At 43.9% G+C, this 14,588-nt stretch overlaps 2 protein-coding genes across 6 annotated transcripts in view; one reads left to right on the top strand and one right to left on the bottom strand.

Annotated features, from left to right (window-relative positions):
• Positions 1–11,038, top strand: part of ZFYVE9 (zinc finger FYVE-type containing 9) — a 58,179-nt gene extending 47,141 nt beyond the window's left edge. For all 3 annotated transcript variants that reach the window (XM_008640740.2, XM_017743515.1, XM_017743514.1), the window contains exons 13-19: positions 217–321; positions 3,115–3,265; positions 4,379–4,459; positions 5,851–6,013; positions 6,838–6,943; positions 7,863–8,039; positions 8,561–11,038. In XM_008640740.2, coding sequence (XP_008638962.1) covers positions 217–321; positions 3,115–3,265; positions 4,379–4,459; positions 5,851–6,013; positions 6,838–6,943; positions 7,863–8,039; positions 8,561–8,722 — 945 coding nt within the window. In that variant the 3' untranslated portion in view covers positions 8,723–11,038. The remainder of the gene's footprint in view (positions 1–216; positions 322–3,114; positions 3,266–4,378; positions 4,460–5,850; positions 6,014–6,837; positions 6,944–7,862; positions 8,040–8,560) is intronic.
• Positions 10,967–14,588, bottom strand: part of CC2D1B (coiled-coil and C2 domain containing 1B) — a 28,066-nt gene continuing 24,444 nt past the window's right edge. For all 3 annotated transcript variants that reach the window (XR_001865054.1, XM_008640739.2, XM_017743516.1), the window contains 3 exons: positions 13,305–13,395; positions 12,844–12,974; positions 10,967–12,094 (listed from right to left, as the gene is read on the bottom strand). Coding sequence is in view for 2 of the 3 variants with exons in the window: in XM_008640739.2 (XP_008638961.1) it covers positions 12,855–12,974; positions 13,305–13,395 (211 nt within the window). In the remaining variant the exon portion in view is untranslated. The remainder of the gene's footprint in view (positions 12,095–12,843; positions 12,975–13,304; positions 13,396–14,588) is intronic.

Raw genomic sequence — 14,588 nt, 5'->3', positions numbered from 1 at the left:
AATGTGTGAAATGACTAACAGTAACAATGATGTTTTTTCATTTGTGTATTGCAATTACATGGGTTACACACTGTGGTGTCTCTGTCCCTCCCTGCCTTCCAGTCACTGTTAACAATCATTTGAATGGACTAAGTAGTAGTCACCAGGATAGTTATGAAACCTACAATGTTAATGATGATCATCGTCCCTAACTTAAAATCTTGTTTTAATTACCAGGACTTCAGAAACTACCAGTACACACTGCCTGTGGTCCAAGGTTTAGTGGTTGATATGGAAGTCAGAAAAACCAGCATCAAAATACCTAGCAACAGATATAATGAGGTAATGTTTATAATACATACATTTGTGTGCAGTTGCTTTCTGATTGGAGTACCTGGGATCTAAAGGAATTTTTATTTTATTCACTGCCACTAGGGAAAAATGCCTCAAAAGCAAATAGTAACTGCATGATGCACACAGCTTTTGGAAGTGAATGAGCCTGGCTGCACAGGAAGAATGCAGTTCCATTTAGTATTAATGAAACTCTTAAACTCTTTTTCTTTAGGTTTTTGAACTGTTTACATAAAGTGTCATATGTTTGATTTGAGCAAGTTGACAAACTTTACACTCAAGGTAAACTAGGAAGAAAAAATGCACTAGCTTTTCTCATCTATTGTGTGTTCCCACTCAAAGCATTTCATAGTATTTGTTGGATTGCTGATTATTTTATGTAAAAGTTTCCTCAATATTGAAATTTTATACTTAATTTCTGGTGTGAGAAAATCAGTCAGCATCTGTAGGAGTTAGTGCTGCTAACTAGAGAAAGCTGGGGGAGGAGGTATTTGAACAGTAATAAAAGGGAACAGTGGAGAAGGGGATTGATTTTGTGTTCTGTCTGAAGAGAAAGGCGGTACCTTGCTAGTTTGAAACCTGTCAGAGTTGGGGTGACAGCAAACCTCCTGAGCAGAATTGTTTTTGTAAAAGTTCTTGTAAGGCCAGAGCAGAACGCAGCTTTATCTCAAGAGGGAATTTCCCTGCAAGAAGCATTTGAGTAAAATAAGTGAGAAAAAAGAAATTCATTGAAAAAAGTGTTCTTTCATGAGGTTTGAAAAAGATGAAATTGATGAAGCCAGAAGATAAAGGGTCTGTTAAAAGGTGCTTTAATTTTTGATGCAGTTGTGCCAGAATGGAAGAGGTCAGTGAGGTTTGAATGAATTCAGTCTGGAATAGCACAGATGATGCAGTTCAGTGTCAGCTGTGCCTGGTGTTTGCAAGGTGTCAGCTGCACTTGTGCCAGACGTGAACTGAGCAGGACTGAGAGGGAATTCCTGTGTCAGGGACGTAGCAAAACCTCTGTATTGTGCTTGGGTTCTCTTCCCAGTGTGATGCAAGGATTCAACTTTTTAAATGGAGAAAGTGGTATTTATTTAATGTATTGCTTGTGATTCATTTGAAAAGTTGAATTAATAGAAATTTTTTGTGAGTTTACTTTGAATTAAGATTCACAGATTCACAGAATAGTCTGAGCTGGAAGGGACCCACAAGGATCAATGAGTCCAACTCTTAAGTGAATGGCCCATACAGGGAGCAAACCCATGACCTTGGTGTTATCAGCACCCTGCTCTAACCACCTGAGCCAGTCTCAAGATGAATTACACCACAAGACCTTTACTTTTTTTCTCCATGCACAGCACTGTTTAATTAGAAAAGACTGTTACTCAAACTATGGAGAAAAACTCAAACTCATTTTAAATCTCATGCATGTACTAAATGGGGAGAATTTGGCCTGTGATTAACAAATCACACATTAATATATAGTTTTCTATTACATATTTTTGTCTTCAAAATTATTTAAATTTTCTACAGCTTAGAGGTCTCTAGTTGCCTGTTTAGTCCTTCAGCAAAGGTGACTGATTTCTTAATAATGTGCCTTCTAACCAAGCAGTTGCCACATCCAGTTGTTTCTTGTTGTGCTGAAGTCAACTGCTGGGCTCCACAAAGGTGCCTGTTCTGGAGCTAAAATCCAGTTTCTGGAGCACGACATGATCAACTGGATAATGAAAGACACTGTTGTCTGATGCAAAATCTTAATTAAGTTTCCTCCCCAAACATTACACCTGTGCACACTTGTCAATAGTGAGCATCAGTTAATGTTCCTGACACTGTAATTAAGGTTTTACGTCGGCCTGAGAGAGACAAATGTGTTGTGTGTAGCCTGCATGCTTAGCAGCTCCAGGAAGCAGAGGTGGGAGTGTGAGTGCTGTTAGGAGATGTCAAATAATTCCGCATTTTTCTGGGTTTTCACTGCGGGGGGATTTGTGTCATTTAATTTGACTTCTTTTATTTTAAGCAAACATGTCATTTTCGTGTTTGGAACAAATTCCTGAGTTGGGTGACTCCCTCAGTTTTCTTTTGGATCAAAAATCACCGAGTCTGAGCCTCCACAAAGAGGAATAGTGAAGAGAAGAAAAGAAACTATATAATCAAGGCATGTAACTCAGTGTATGTTAGATGATAGTCAGCAGAACTGAAGGGCAGATGTGTCACAAACTTTTTTTCATCCTTTCTGGAGGCCTCCTTTGCAGAGAAAGAAAATTCTTTTGGATGTCTGTGATTCAGATCTTTTTAAAAAGTCTTAAATTGGGAACATTGATCCCAGTTTCAGCAGCTCATGCAGATAAAGCACAGAGGCATTAAAGTTTTGGTGTCTGGTTGTGGCAGAACAGGATGAAATGGCCCCAGTCTGAGCACTCATGTGGCTGTGGAGGGGCATTTATGAATTATGTCATAAAAAACTGTAGTTGCCTAAACAGGCCAAGTATTTCCTCCCAGGGTTTTTATAATGGTATTTTCCTGTGTATTTTTAAAACCAGGTAGAGATAACAGCTTTTGCAACTTCTATAGCTCAGCTATCCCTTATACCATTTATTTTAATTGCACAAAAGATGGCACTAAAGCATCCAGGCAGTAAAAGACCTGAACCCTCTTCTCAAAAGCAGTTTATGGTTCTGAGTACTAAAACCTGACCCGCAATATGAGAACTTGAGAAGCTTCTGATTAAACTGCTCCAAGAACCACCTATTTATGGAAGTGCTTGATGAACTGGGCAGAAATGCTAAACCTTTGTGTTTGCAGATGATGAAAGCCATGAACAAATCCAACGAGCATGTGCTGGCAGGGGGAGCATGTTTCAACGAGAAGGCAGACTCGCATCTGGTGTGTGTGCAGAACGATGATGGCAACTACCAGACACAGGCCATCAGCATCCACAACCAGCCCAGGAAAGGTGAGGGGAGCCCTGGCTCCACTGCTTGGCCCCTGTGCTGCTGCCCCAGCTTTGTGGGGCTTTGTGAATAGGCCACAGCTGGGTTTGGCTGGGTTTCACCCAGTTATTTTTTAGAGAAAATCAGTCTGACCACTGGTGTCCTTGAGTGGGCGGCTTTGTGCTGGAACTGGCTTAGGCAACACCTCTCCATTAATAATGAGAGCTGGCTTTGGCATTATTGCATGTGCAGGTGAGGTTGTGGTTGCCCGTGCTTGACCTACACTGTGTGAAAGAAAGACTAGATTCAGTAGGATAGAAAGTTAAATAGGAATAACCAACCACAGCAGCATTTTAATAATGCATCTTCAAGAAACTTCTCATGTTCACCTTAATTAGACCATCTAATTTCCAGGGTATATTTTTGTTACAGTAGGCTGAAAGGCTGCAGCATCTGTGTGCTGAGAATTTAAATGTTGTGGGTTTGGGGACATTGCTGGCAAAGACATTTATACAATCTCCAAATGAGAACAAGACAGAGGCTGATGTGGATGTTTTGCAAGTATCACTGGTCAGTCCAGCAAGTGGACTGGCATGGAATGTCACTCAGGACTGATGATCGTCTGATTTCTGTTAACTTCACCTATTGGATAAGAAGAGAGATTTCTAGCAGGAATTTCATGATGCTTAGTAGCCATTGAAGATAATTTCACTTTAGGTCAGGTGGCTTTGAGCTGTGGCCTTGCCGGTGGGTTGGTGTTACAGTGTGATCCATAAACAGCTCACTCACAATCTGCCAGCTGTGTGGAAGATTTAGAAGTTAATTGTGTACTTGGTTACCGAAAATTAGCAATTCTGAAACTCAGAGGTGTGTAGGGCATGGAGAGGTAGAGTGGTAAAATACAAGCATTCATTAACTTAAGACAAAAACTGTTGTCCAGTTTAGAAAATAACTGGGTGATTTGGCTTTGCATATCCAAGCTTATGATGTACAATACAGGCACCATAATTCCAAGCAGCATTTGTCCTGACTGAGGGTAATCACCTCTCTGGCTGATAGAGCTGTGGTACCTGATTCTTGGGTAAGGCATTACTTTTGACAAAAGCCTCACTAAATCTCTCCTGTTGTTGTTGCAGTGACTGGTGCCAGCTTCTTTGTGTTCAGTGGAGCTTTAAAATCCTCTTCAGGCTACCTTGCCAAATCCAGTATAGTAGAAGGTAAGAACTGAACTGCTTGCTGAAAACGCACTTCTCTCTTTGCCCAGCTCAGCTCTGCAGCTAGCAGGGCCCTCTCTGCTCACATGGCTTGGGCCTTGGAGTCATGCTGCTGCTTCAGCTCTATCCTACTTCTTAGCAAAAGCCACCCTGTTCCCTTTAATGAGGAGGAATTTGTGCAGATGCTGCAAAACAGGGTCACAAGAAAGTGAGGGTAAGATACGAAATACTTGGCTTGGGAGCCTGTGATCAATTTACTGGTTTGGGTTGAATGAGGAAATCGTGAGCCTAAGAAATATGGAATGTATCCACCAACCACCAGAGGAAGCCCTCCTAAACTTCCTCTGCTACCAGATAGCTCTGCAGTGTGCAAGGGTATGAATGTGCATTGTTTATGTGCTTGTATGTGGGTAGATGAGAACATGACAGGTTGAGAGCACTGAGCTGGTATCTCTCGGATTTGGTTTGTTGTTGTATCACAGAAATAGCTGCTGATGGTGTACTCTGGGCTGGAAGCTGTTAGTGCCTGCTAGCTGAATGGCACAACTGTGCAGTCAGGTGCCTGCAGCTGTGACAGTGCAGGCAGCAGTGTGTGTAGGAGGGCTCCTGCCCTCGGTGGTGAGGGATGCCAGGTGCCCATAATGAGCAGTCAGCTGGCAGAGCCCTGCAGGCGAACAGGAGCTCCTTGTGCTGCACCAGCTCCAGGCTCGCAGCTCTGAGCGTGCAGCCATGGGTGGGGTCCCCAGGCTGACAGGCAGCCCACTGCTACCAGAGCATGCAGGTCATTGTGCCATTTCCTGTGCCTGAACTGGTGGTTAGGGTAAGACAGAGGCACAGGAGGACTCAGTCTCTACATGGGGAAGTGTTTCGGTCCTGTTATTTTTGCCACAACTGAGCTTGACTCAAAGTGGTGCTGAGTTAAAGTCTGGACTGGATAACTTGGAGGCCTTTTCAACCTTAATTCTGTGAATCCAAATTCTGTACATTTTGCCACTACTTCTGCACTGACTTCTCAAATACTGTCACTGCTGGAGTGCTGCTTCCAGAGCCAACAGAGGAGATGGCTGAATGGAGCAGGGTCATGCAGGGTTTCTGAGGGTGGCCTGGGGCAGGTGACAAGTTGTGAGACAAACTCATGGCGACTTTGCCACAGCTGACTTCACCTGGGAGCTGCCTTTCCTCTTACTGTTGCGTTTTCTCTCATCAGCATTCAGCAGGTCTGCCTTTTAGCAATATGAGTGTTCAGAAATGGTCTGACAGAGCACTGCTACCCATGATGCTTAAAATGAGCATTTAACTTCTGTTGCAAACAGAGGAAGGATGTTTATTGTTTTCTCTATAGGCTCTGTTTGGTGTGGCTTATCTTGGCTTACGAGGATTTCTTGGTTCCCTAGATGGAGTGATGGTCCAGATAACTGCTGAGAACATGGACTCTTTGAGACAGGCCTTGAGAGAGATGAAAGACTTCACCATCACCTGTGGCAAAGTAGATGCTGAAGACCCTCAGGAACACGTTCATATTCAGTGGGTAGAAGATGATAAAAACTTTAATAAGGGGTAAGTAAAGGAGCAGTCATTTCATGTTGGTGCCTGTTAAAATTTTTAATTGATCTTGTAAGGCGTGTTGAGTCTTCAGTCAATAGGAATTAAAATTCTGTGCCTCTATTTTGAGTGGTAAGATGCAATTAATTGTAATGAAAATGGAATTGAGATACCAGAGCTTTGGGGCATCAATTTAGAAAACTGGCAATGCTATGGATTGTTTTTGCATTGCCAATATCCAGTTATTGGAAACCACTAATCTGTCTCCAACTGTCAGTGCTGAACCCTGCACACTGTGGTCACTTTAAGCACCAACAGAGCAGTCTGCATTAAGTAGAGCTAGAAACAAAATTGCTGAACGTCAACAGTACCTTTAGACACTTGATAGTTAAGCCAAAAGAAAGGTGGACTTGGCAGCTTAAGTATTTATGGCAGTAAAGTGCTGTTGTGATGGATTCCATATTTCAGGACTCAGCACGTAGAAAGAAGGATATTTCTGTAGTTTCAGGCTCTCCAGATCAATCTCAGGTTCTGCAATCAAGCCCTGGGCTGTGTAAGTTGTGTTTCAGGTATTGCTGGCCTACACTGAGTTTACAAATGAGCAAAAATCCAACCTGTATGAAACACCTTGTTACTCTATCAGAACCTTACAGGATCTCAGCTGTGCTGCAAAGCTTTGTTGAAAACCTTCAGCAAGGTCCTTCCTGCCCCTGCTTTGTGCATGTGACCCCTTTCAGGAACTGGTCTCTGATTCCAAGGTCATTCTCTTCTGCAGAGGGCTCTGTCCAGCTCAGTTCTTGTGCTGAGTCAGAGCTCACCCTTCTCTCTCCCTTTTGCAGCGTTGTGAGCCCTATTGATGGCAAATCCATGGAATCTATAACCAGCGTGAAGATATTCCATGGCTCCGAGTACAAGGCCAACGGGAAGGTCATCCGGTGGACAGAGGTGGGTTTGTGAGCCTGGCACTGGGGCTGGGACTGCAGCCAGGGCTGCACTCAGCACAGGAAAGCAGCAAATACTTCACCACGAGCCTGTGGTGCCTTCCTTACGGGCTGCTGGGCGGCATCCTGCAGGATAAAACATCCTGCACTGCTGCAATCGCAGCCCGCGCTGCAGCAGCCACTGCTGCTCGCACCAGGGTGTGCAGCATGGGGGGACCGCAGCAATGCTTGCTGTGTTACACACAGGAACAGTTGGTTTCATCTGCCTTTGGGTTAAAAGCTGCCTTTCCACATGGAGACAAATCTTAATATAAATTGTTTTCTAGAAATGTTATTTTGAGCCACTTTCTCTAAAATGTTGCATGTTAAAGTGCTGTGGCATAAATCACTCAGAAATTGCTTGCATGACTGATGTTGCCTGTGACTCTGCCAGCACACAAATGCTGATGTCAAAATATTTCTTTAAGTGTTTCACTTTGCCTGCTGAGGAGGAACCAAGTTCCTTACTCTGCAGCTTGGCACCCGTGTGCCGTTTTTTCCCAGGTCAGCTGGGCTCAATAGAGACAAGCTCAGTGACAACTGTAGCAGAGATCTTCACGCTTCTATTAAAAATGTAATTTTTCTGAACTTAACATCTGTTTAAAATCAGGTTTTTATTAAACACATATGCAATACATAGTGAATTTCCATAGCAAGGCTTTTGACCAGATCCAAGAGGTTTCAGAGGACTATTTAAATTTAAATCTTTCTTCTGATGTTTTTTTTTTTCCTCCCTAAAGTGACTTGTCTTCAGGGGCTTTTGCTGCGCTTTCCTGAAGAGTTAGTTCTTAAGTCTTCCTTTGTAAAAGTTTAAATGACATCTCAGTAACCTGAATTTTCTAGAAAAGCCAAGTGTTATGTCTCGTGTTGACTCTTCCCTTCAGGTGTTTTTTCTGGAAAATGATGAGCAACACAATGGTCTGAGTGACCCAGCTGATCACAGCAGACTGACTGAAAATGTGGCAAAGGCTTTCTGTCTGGCTCTGTGTCCTCATCTGAAACTGCTGAAAGAAGATGGAATGACTAAGCTGGGTCTGCGTGTTACACTGGACTCAGATCAAGTAAGTCTTCAAGAGTTTGGGTTTAACTGGAGGGGGTTGTTCTCTTACTCATTCCCCAAAATGGGAATACAGCACTTTAACCAGGAGAATGCTGAAGAAGTATGAGTATCAGATGCTAATCAGGTGGTGCTGGCTGTTGTTTGGTGTTTTGGGACATCTGTTAGAGCCAATGCCCAGCCTGAATTAGCACGGGCTTGACCCCCATATGGCACAAGCAGCACCTGCTCCATGCTCAGAGAAGACTCTAAATTGGCCTTTTTCCCAGCAATTAATGCTGTGTGAGGGTCCTGCTCATCCCAAGGAGCTGCTTTGACAAACCAGAAGAAAAAAGAGGCTCCTTTTGCCCAGGCAGCCACTGGGAACACAAGGACAAAGACAAGCGGAAAAGCTGCTTTAGTGCCTGCTTGATCCAGTTTAAGTGCCCGACTTCCCTGAGAGAGGCCACAGCTCCTTCCCCCTTCCTGTTCCCTGACTCACAGCCTCATGTCCTGTTCTTAAAACCCATTCTTTGTATTTTTTAGGTTGGTTATCAAGCTGGGAGCAATGGACAGCCACTGCCCTCTCAATACATGAATGACCTGGACAGTGCCTTAGTGCCAGTGATTCATGGAGGGGCCTGTCAGTTGAGTGAGGGGCCAGTCATAATGGAGCTCATCTTTTATATTCTGGAAAACATCTCATAAGAGGACTTCATTTTCTGTTCAGACCTGTTCCAGCAGCAGTTGTATCTGAATCATTTGCACTTTAAAACTGGAAAATTAAGCTTTTGTTAACACTACTGGGGAAGGGGGGGAGGGGGGGCGGGACAGTTGTTCCATAATTCTAAATCTTCTATGCATTGTCAACAACCAGAGGATCAGGGCAGCTTCTATACTACAACATGGCTATGCTATCCTTGCAGCTAATCCACTTCTGTTACTGTTTAGAAAAATGCTCATGTTTAAAGACTTACAGTCATGTACTCTCGATGCTCAAAGGGTGCAAAGATCACTGGGGCGTAAATAAAAAGTGAAATTCCAACCTTGTACTGTCTGTAGATGGACATGGGAGAAACAACAATCAAGACCTCCATTCTGACCTCATCCTAATGCCATTTGTGGTTACTCTGTAGACATTAAAAAGTAACGTTTACATTATTTTGACCAGATAATTGGTTGAAATACATTTGGAGAAGCCCTTGAGAGATAGGGAAATATTCCCTAGCCATAACTCTGTTTGTCTGTGCGTCCAGAGGAGCAGGACAGGCATCTCTGACAGTTACTGAACTGCAGTTGTGTGTGTAATAGGCTAGTTTACTTTTCTCCTCCATTTACCACAAAAGTCCATCACTTGGGCAGGTTTCTGTGATCTCCTACAACTCTGCTATTCTGTACTTTGTTTACAAATCTGTCTGAAGCAGAGGAAAGATCAGCCCTAAAGTGCAGTTACATCTTGTTCCTTGTCCCCAGTAGGTCCTGCTTTTTAGAGGCAAGTCCCACCCAGGGCAGCTCTGTCCCCTCCCTGCTGTTTGCTGTAGTGTAATGCCAGTGTCATGTAACCCAAGCCAGCTTGCACTTCATATTGCAGCCCCATGTCCAAGCTTACCTGTGATACCAGTATAGAGTGGCTGTTCCTGCATGTTCTGCTGAAAAAGGCTTTGTGGTCAGTTCTGAACACGTGCACTCAGCCCAGTGCTCTTGATCTCACCTGAGAGGGCTTTGGTAAGGAAAGCAGCTGCTCGTGTCTGCCAGGGCATTAAGAAGGTGGAATTGAGCATCAGCCAGAGGAAATGTGGTTCCATGTTCTTATTGTCTCCATGGAAAGCTGCTAACCAGTGGCAAGAGCTGTAAGCAGGAGAAGGGGTTTGGTTTGTTTAGCCATAGCAATGGAAAGCAGCTCTTTTGAGTCCCTCCCAGGATGAGGGGTGAATGTTTCTCCTCCTGTCTAGAATTAATTAACTTGGGAAGAGAGGTGCTAATTTACGGTGACCATTTGTGGTCTCAGACATTCCCTGCTGCTATCCATTCTGGAGGATGCAGCGGGGCCTGGCTGGGCTGTGCTCTGAGAGAGTAACACCAGTGGCCTTGCAAAGAGAAAGGGAAGTGCCAGGCCACTGTGAGACTGAGGCTCTGGTTTTTAACAAATCAACACCATTGGCTGGGCAGGGGAAAGGTAACTCCACAGAGTGATACATTTTATAGAAAGGCAGCCCAATGTCTGCACAGAGTGCACCTGGGAATAAATGGCTGCTGCTTTTCAAAAAACGAATGTTCCAATGTTCCAAGCACCACCCAGCCCTTGGAGAAGACCAGGCCAGGGAACTGGGGCCAACTCCACAAACAAAAGCTGGCCAGCAGGAGGGAGCACACTACCACTTAAAAGGGTATTAGATCCAAGTGAAGCCTTACTCTGGCATTTGGGAGAAGGTGGGTGACTTAATGCAGCTCATTTAGTGGTTCCTGCTGGCCAAAGCAGGAGCTGTGACCCACCCTCTGCTCCTGCCGAGGTGCCTGTGCAGCCCAGCTGGACTGAGGCCACTTGATTCCCCTCTGCACACTGGTTCTGCACACTCTGGGACACAGCTCGGCACGACACGGTGTAGGCATCATTCCACAGCTGGAAGAGATTCCAGAAACTCGGTAATAATCTTCCTCCTAGAGCCTGCACTCCAGCTTTGCCACAGCAGCGGCTTTCCAGTTACTTTGGTTGCATTGTTACGCTTAATAATGCAGTAAAAGAGGTGAAAAATGTTTATCTTCTCTTCCTTTGCCCCAAAAGTCTTTTAGGTTTGGATTCTGTTTGTGCAAAACACTATCAACTGGTGACTGACATGTTTGCTTCAACCATAGCCTTTGAAATGACCTTAATTACCATGTTGTTAAGAAATGAGTACTTGTTTAGAAAAAAATTGTACTTTTAAAATTCAGTTAGTTAACACTGCAAAAAACTGCATATTATATTTTTATTTTCAACATGTAGTTTTGTATATTAAATTTATTGAAATTAAAAACTAAACACTGTATTGTCTTCATCTGCTCAGGAAGACAGAGGCAGTGCTGCCTGACCTGTCTGGACTCTGTTCTGTCTCCCAACCTGCCCATCCCTGGCACAGGCATATCCTCCCCTTGGAGATCCCTGGTTTCTGTTAGCTCACAGAGATTTAAAAACACAAACAGATTTAGTACCCTTTTCTGTATGCTGCTGATCAAAGAGCATTCCTGAAAATAAGTCATGATCCAGTTTTCTTAAAGGACAAAGAGTGACTATTTTCCCCATCACCTGGAAGAATTGTAAAAGCCTATTTTTGTAAAAATACAAGGAACATTTGGGAAGCAGCAGAGTCTAGTGTACTTTTTTCTTTCTTTTTTAAATTAAAACCCCAACACAATAAAGGATGAAGGCACAGCACCCTTCTGCGCTGGACAAGCAGTGCAGCAAGCACAGCACACAACTGGGAGCCAGAACAAAAACGGAGGTCTGTAAACACCAACCTGCTAAGGAGCCCTGTGGCCTTTCCTTCAGAAAGGGACAGCCCATGGAACCTCATGGGCCAAGGGTGTGCACAGAGGAGGGACTGGCACCCCTGAACTGCTGCCTGAGAGCTCTCCTCTGGTTTAGGAAACAAAAGAAGACCCCAACCCAAATAGGCCTGGATAGAACAGAAAAAGCAGTAGCAGACTGTTCACTGAACCACGCCAGCTGCTCAGACACTTGGGGAAAGGAATTCTGGTAAAGGTCTTACCTGTGACTTAACCAAAAAGCTCTGGCACTGCCTCAGGGAGGGGCTAAACCTTTCCCACAGCACTCTGCATAGTTAATGTAACATTCGTCCTGGTGCTACATTAGTAGTCCCACATTAAGGCAATTCTGTCTATTTTGGGTAGACCGGTCCCAAGCCCTGCAGCAGTGCATTCCCAGAGCCTCCCGTTTGCCTTGGAGTTATTAATAAGCACTATGGCTGTTATCAAAATAGACATTAGGTTCAGTAGTGCATTCGTTTAACATCTTTGGTGCTTGCAGCTTAGCAGCATCTTCCTGCCTTCGCTCAGCCCACGACTTCCAACATTCCCATGGATCTGGGGAAAACAACACAAACAAACCCATCAGAATTCCTTGCTGCAGTACAGAACAGATGTTCACAGTTCAAGGTGACATTATATGTAAAATGCTGACATGAAGGTTCTGGATGGGCAACTAGAAAAATCAACGGAGCAAAATTATTAAGCTCCAGTGATGGAAAATGTTTGGGCACAAGGCCAAGTTGTTATTTCAGGTATGGCCATCAAACGTGTCCCTCAGCCTGACTTGGAGCTCATGGGACCTCCTGACCTCCTTGGCTGGGAGGAAACCACCAAAACAGGCCCTTTGGTGCCTTTTGGAGACTCCTGTATTGAAATGAGACCTCAATCTCTACAATCTTAACACCATTTGGAAGCTAAGGTGTGGCAAACAGGTGATGTCACTCTGAAGCTGATAAGTATTTAACTGCCATTTATAAATGTTAGGTGAAACGATATGCTAAGGAAGACGGAGCACAGAGGCTTCAGGAGATGAAGCAAAGGAAGACAGATTATTTTCTAAATACTATTCTTAGTAAAGGTGATACCAGGAGCTGTCCCTGTATTTCAAGTGATTGTGAAACAGCTTCTTTTCTGTAACCTCATTTATGAAATGATGTCAACTCCCCACCACAAATATAAAGAGGAATGCTAGTGAAGCCAAAGCTGTGTAATTAGGTCAATGCCAACAAAGACATTATTCAAGCAGAGTTATCTGTAGCCCTGTCGAGCCCTGCCCAGACCACCTCTGGATGCAGCGTTCATACCTCAGACAGAACTAACGCTCAAGGACCAGCCAATTTTCTGTAACTATTTGAAGATCTTGACCACTGAGGGGCTCCCTGAGTCTCACTTTTACCTCCAGTTTCCCTCCAGTGGGCTTTCTGCCATCAAAAATCTGAAATAACCACAAAAAGAAGAGCAGTTAGGACAAATAAGGATTGTTAATGTTAAACTACAGAGATTCAGGCAACTGTGACTGCATTTGCCCATGGCCCAATGGTGACAGAGACCCCTGGAGGTGACTGCAGTGCTCAAAAGCACATAGGAGTATCAAAGCCAAGCACCTCCTCAGATTGGAGCTCAGCAAAGCAAGTCCCCCACAGCCCAGCCAGGTTATCAAACTCCCCTAATACAAAACTCGACTGTAGTCACACGTTTCTGTGATCCAAATACTCATTTCCCCTTCGGGAAATGTAGAAGAACACACCTCATCCTGAAAACATACCTCGATGATCTCTCTAACTTCACATTCTGATTCCAGCTTATCCAGTTTCAAGTGTGCTGTCCCCACATGTTTGTCACTTCTGAAAAAGGACCTGTGCCAAAGAAGTGAAGAGGTAAGGATTGTCAGAACATTAAAGAGAAAACAGGCCCAGAGGTCATCACTATTTGCTCCATCCCCACATCCAGAGAGAGCTGGTCAGGACACGCTCCTGGAACCCTGCACACCACAGTGCCAGAGGCAAACCCTTAAAAACCAGACTAAAAGAACAAGATATGAAAGTACTCATTTGTTAATTATTCTTTTGCAACCAAGGTAAAGATGAGGACAGCAGTGAAGAAAATCAATTAAATCACCACTTGGAGTGGCAGCAGCTTCTGTCCCTGCCCAGGGTGACAGAGAAGGAGGGCCCAGTGGCCAGGACACTGCCATCCTCTGCTTGGGGCTGATGAATGGAACATGCTGAAGGAATTCCCAAGAAGTTGCATCTCTCAGCAAAACAAACATTTCACAAGCACCTGCTGCTTTTGGCAAACTACTTTTAGGAGAAAGTCACATGAATCATTATGTTTCACTTTGATAAATCAAAACAATTTCAGTAAATAAGAACATTTCAGCTATTGTTTTGATTCACCTACATACTGGTAGTTTAAACAGTCAAAAACTGTAATTTCAGAATTTCCAGTCTGCTGGAATTAAACACAGAAGCATTTTTATCCTGTGAGGAAAACAAACAACTTCTTGCTGCAGGAAAACAAGCAACTTCTGCTGAACAGTTTAATCAGCAGTAAGTCAACCTTTACCTGAACAGAGACAGGTGTTACAACTCTTACCCAGACAACTCCTCCAAAAGGCAACAGCCAAGACTAAAACATCCTAATTACACAGAACTGTTCGGCTCAAAGCACAGGATTTCTTTGCCTGCATCCAAGCATCTCCCCGAAGCAGTCTCCAAAAGGTTTGATAAACAACTAAACTCTACAGAGTCTGGTGATAAGAAAGGTAACTTGGCCACACCTGCTGTGTTTTAGACAGGAAATTAAGATTTCAGAACCTTCTTTTTTTACCCACTCCATTTCACAAAAAACAAGCAACCAAACGGACAAATACAAAAGACCATCCCCCACAACCCCAAACCATCCACCCTTCTTCCTATTGTCATTAAGAGATCCTAAGATATTATCAAGCAAGACTTGACATACACAATGGAAACTCCAAAGACTGTTAATGGAGCCTCACGATCTCATCATTGGTGGCAACAGGAAATTGAGACTTCATCAGTGAGAC

Source organism: Corvus brachyrhynchos, unplaced genomic scaffold (genome assembly GCF_000691975.1).
Source record: "Corvus brachyrhynchos isolate BGI_N302 unplaced genomic scaffold, ASM69197v1 scaffold48, whole genome shotgun sequence".
Lineage (NCBI taxonomy): Eukaryota > Metazoa > Chordata > Aves > Passeriformes > Corvidae > Corvus > Corvus brachyrhynchos.
This window is presented reverse-complemented; position numbering and strand designations above follow the sequence as displayed.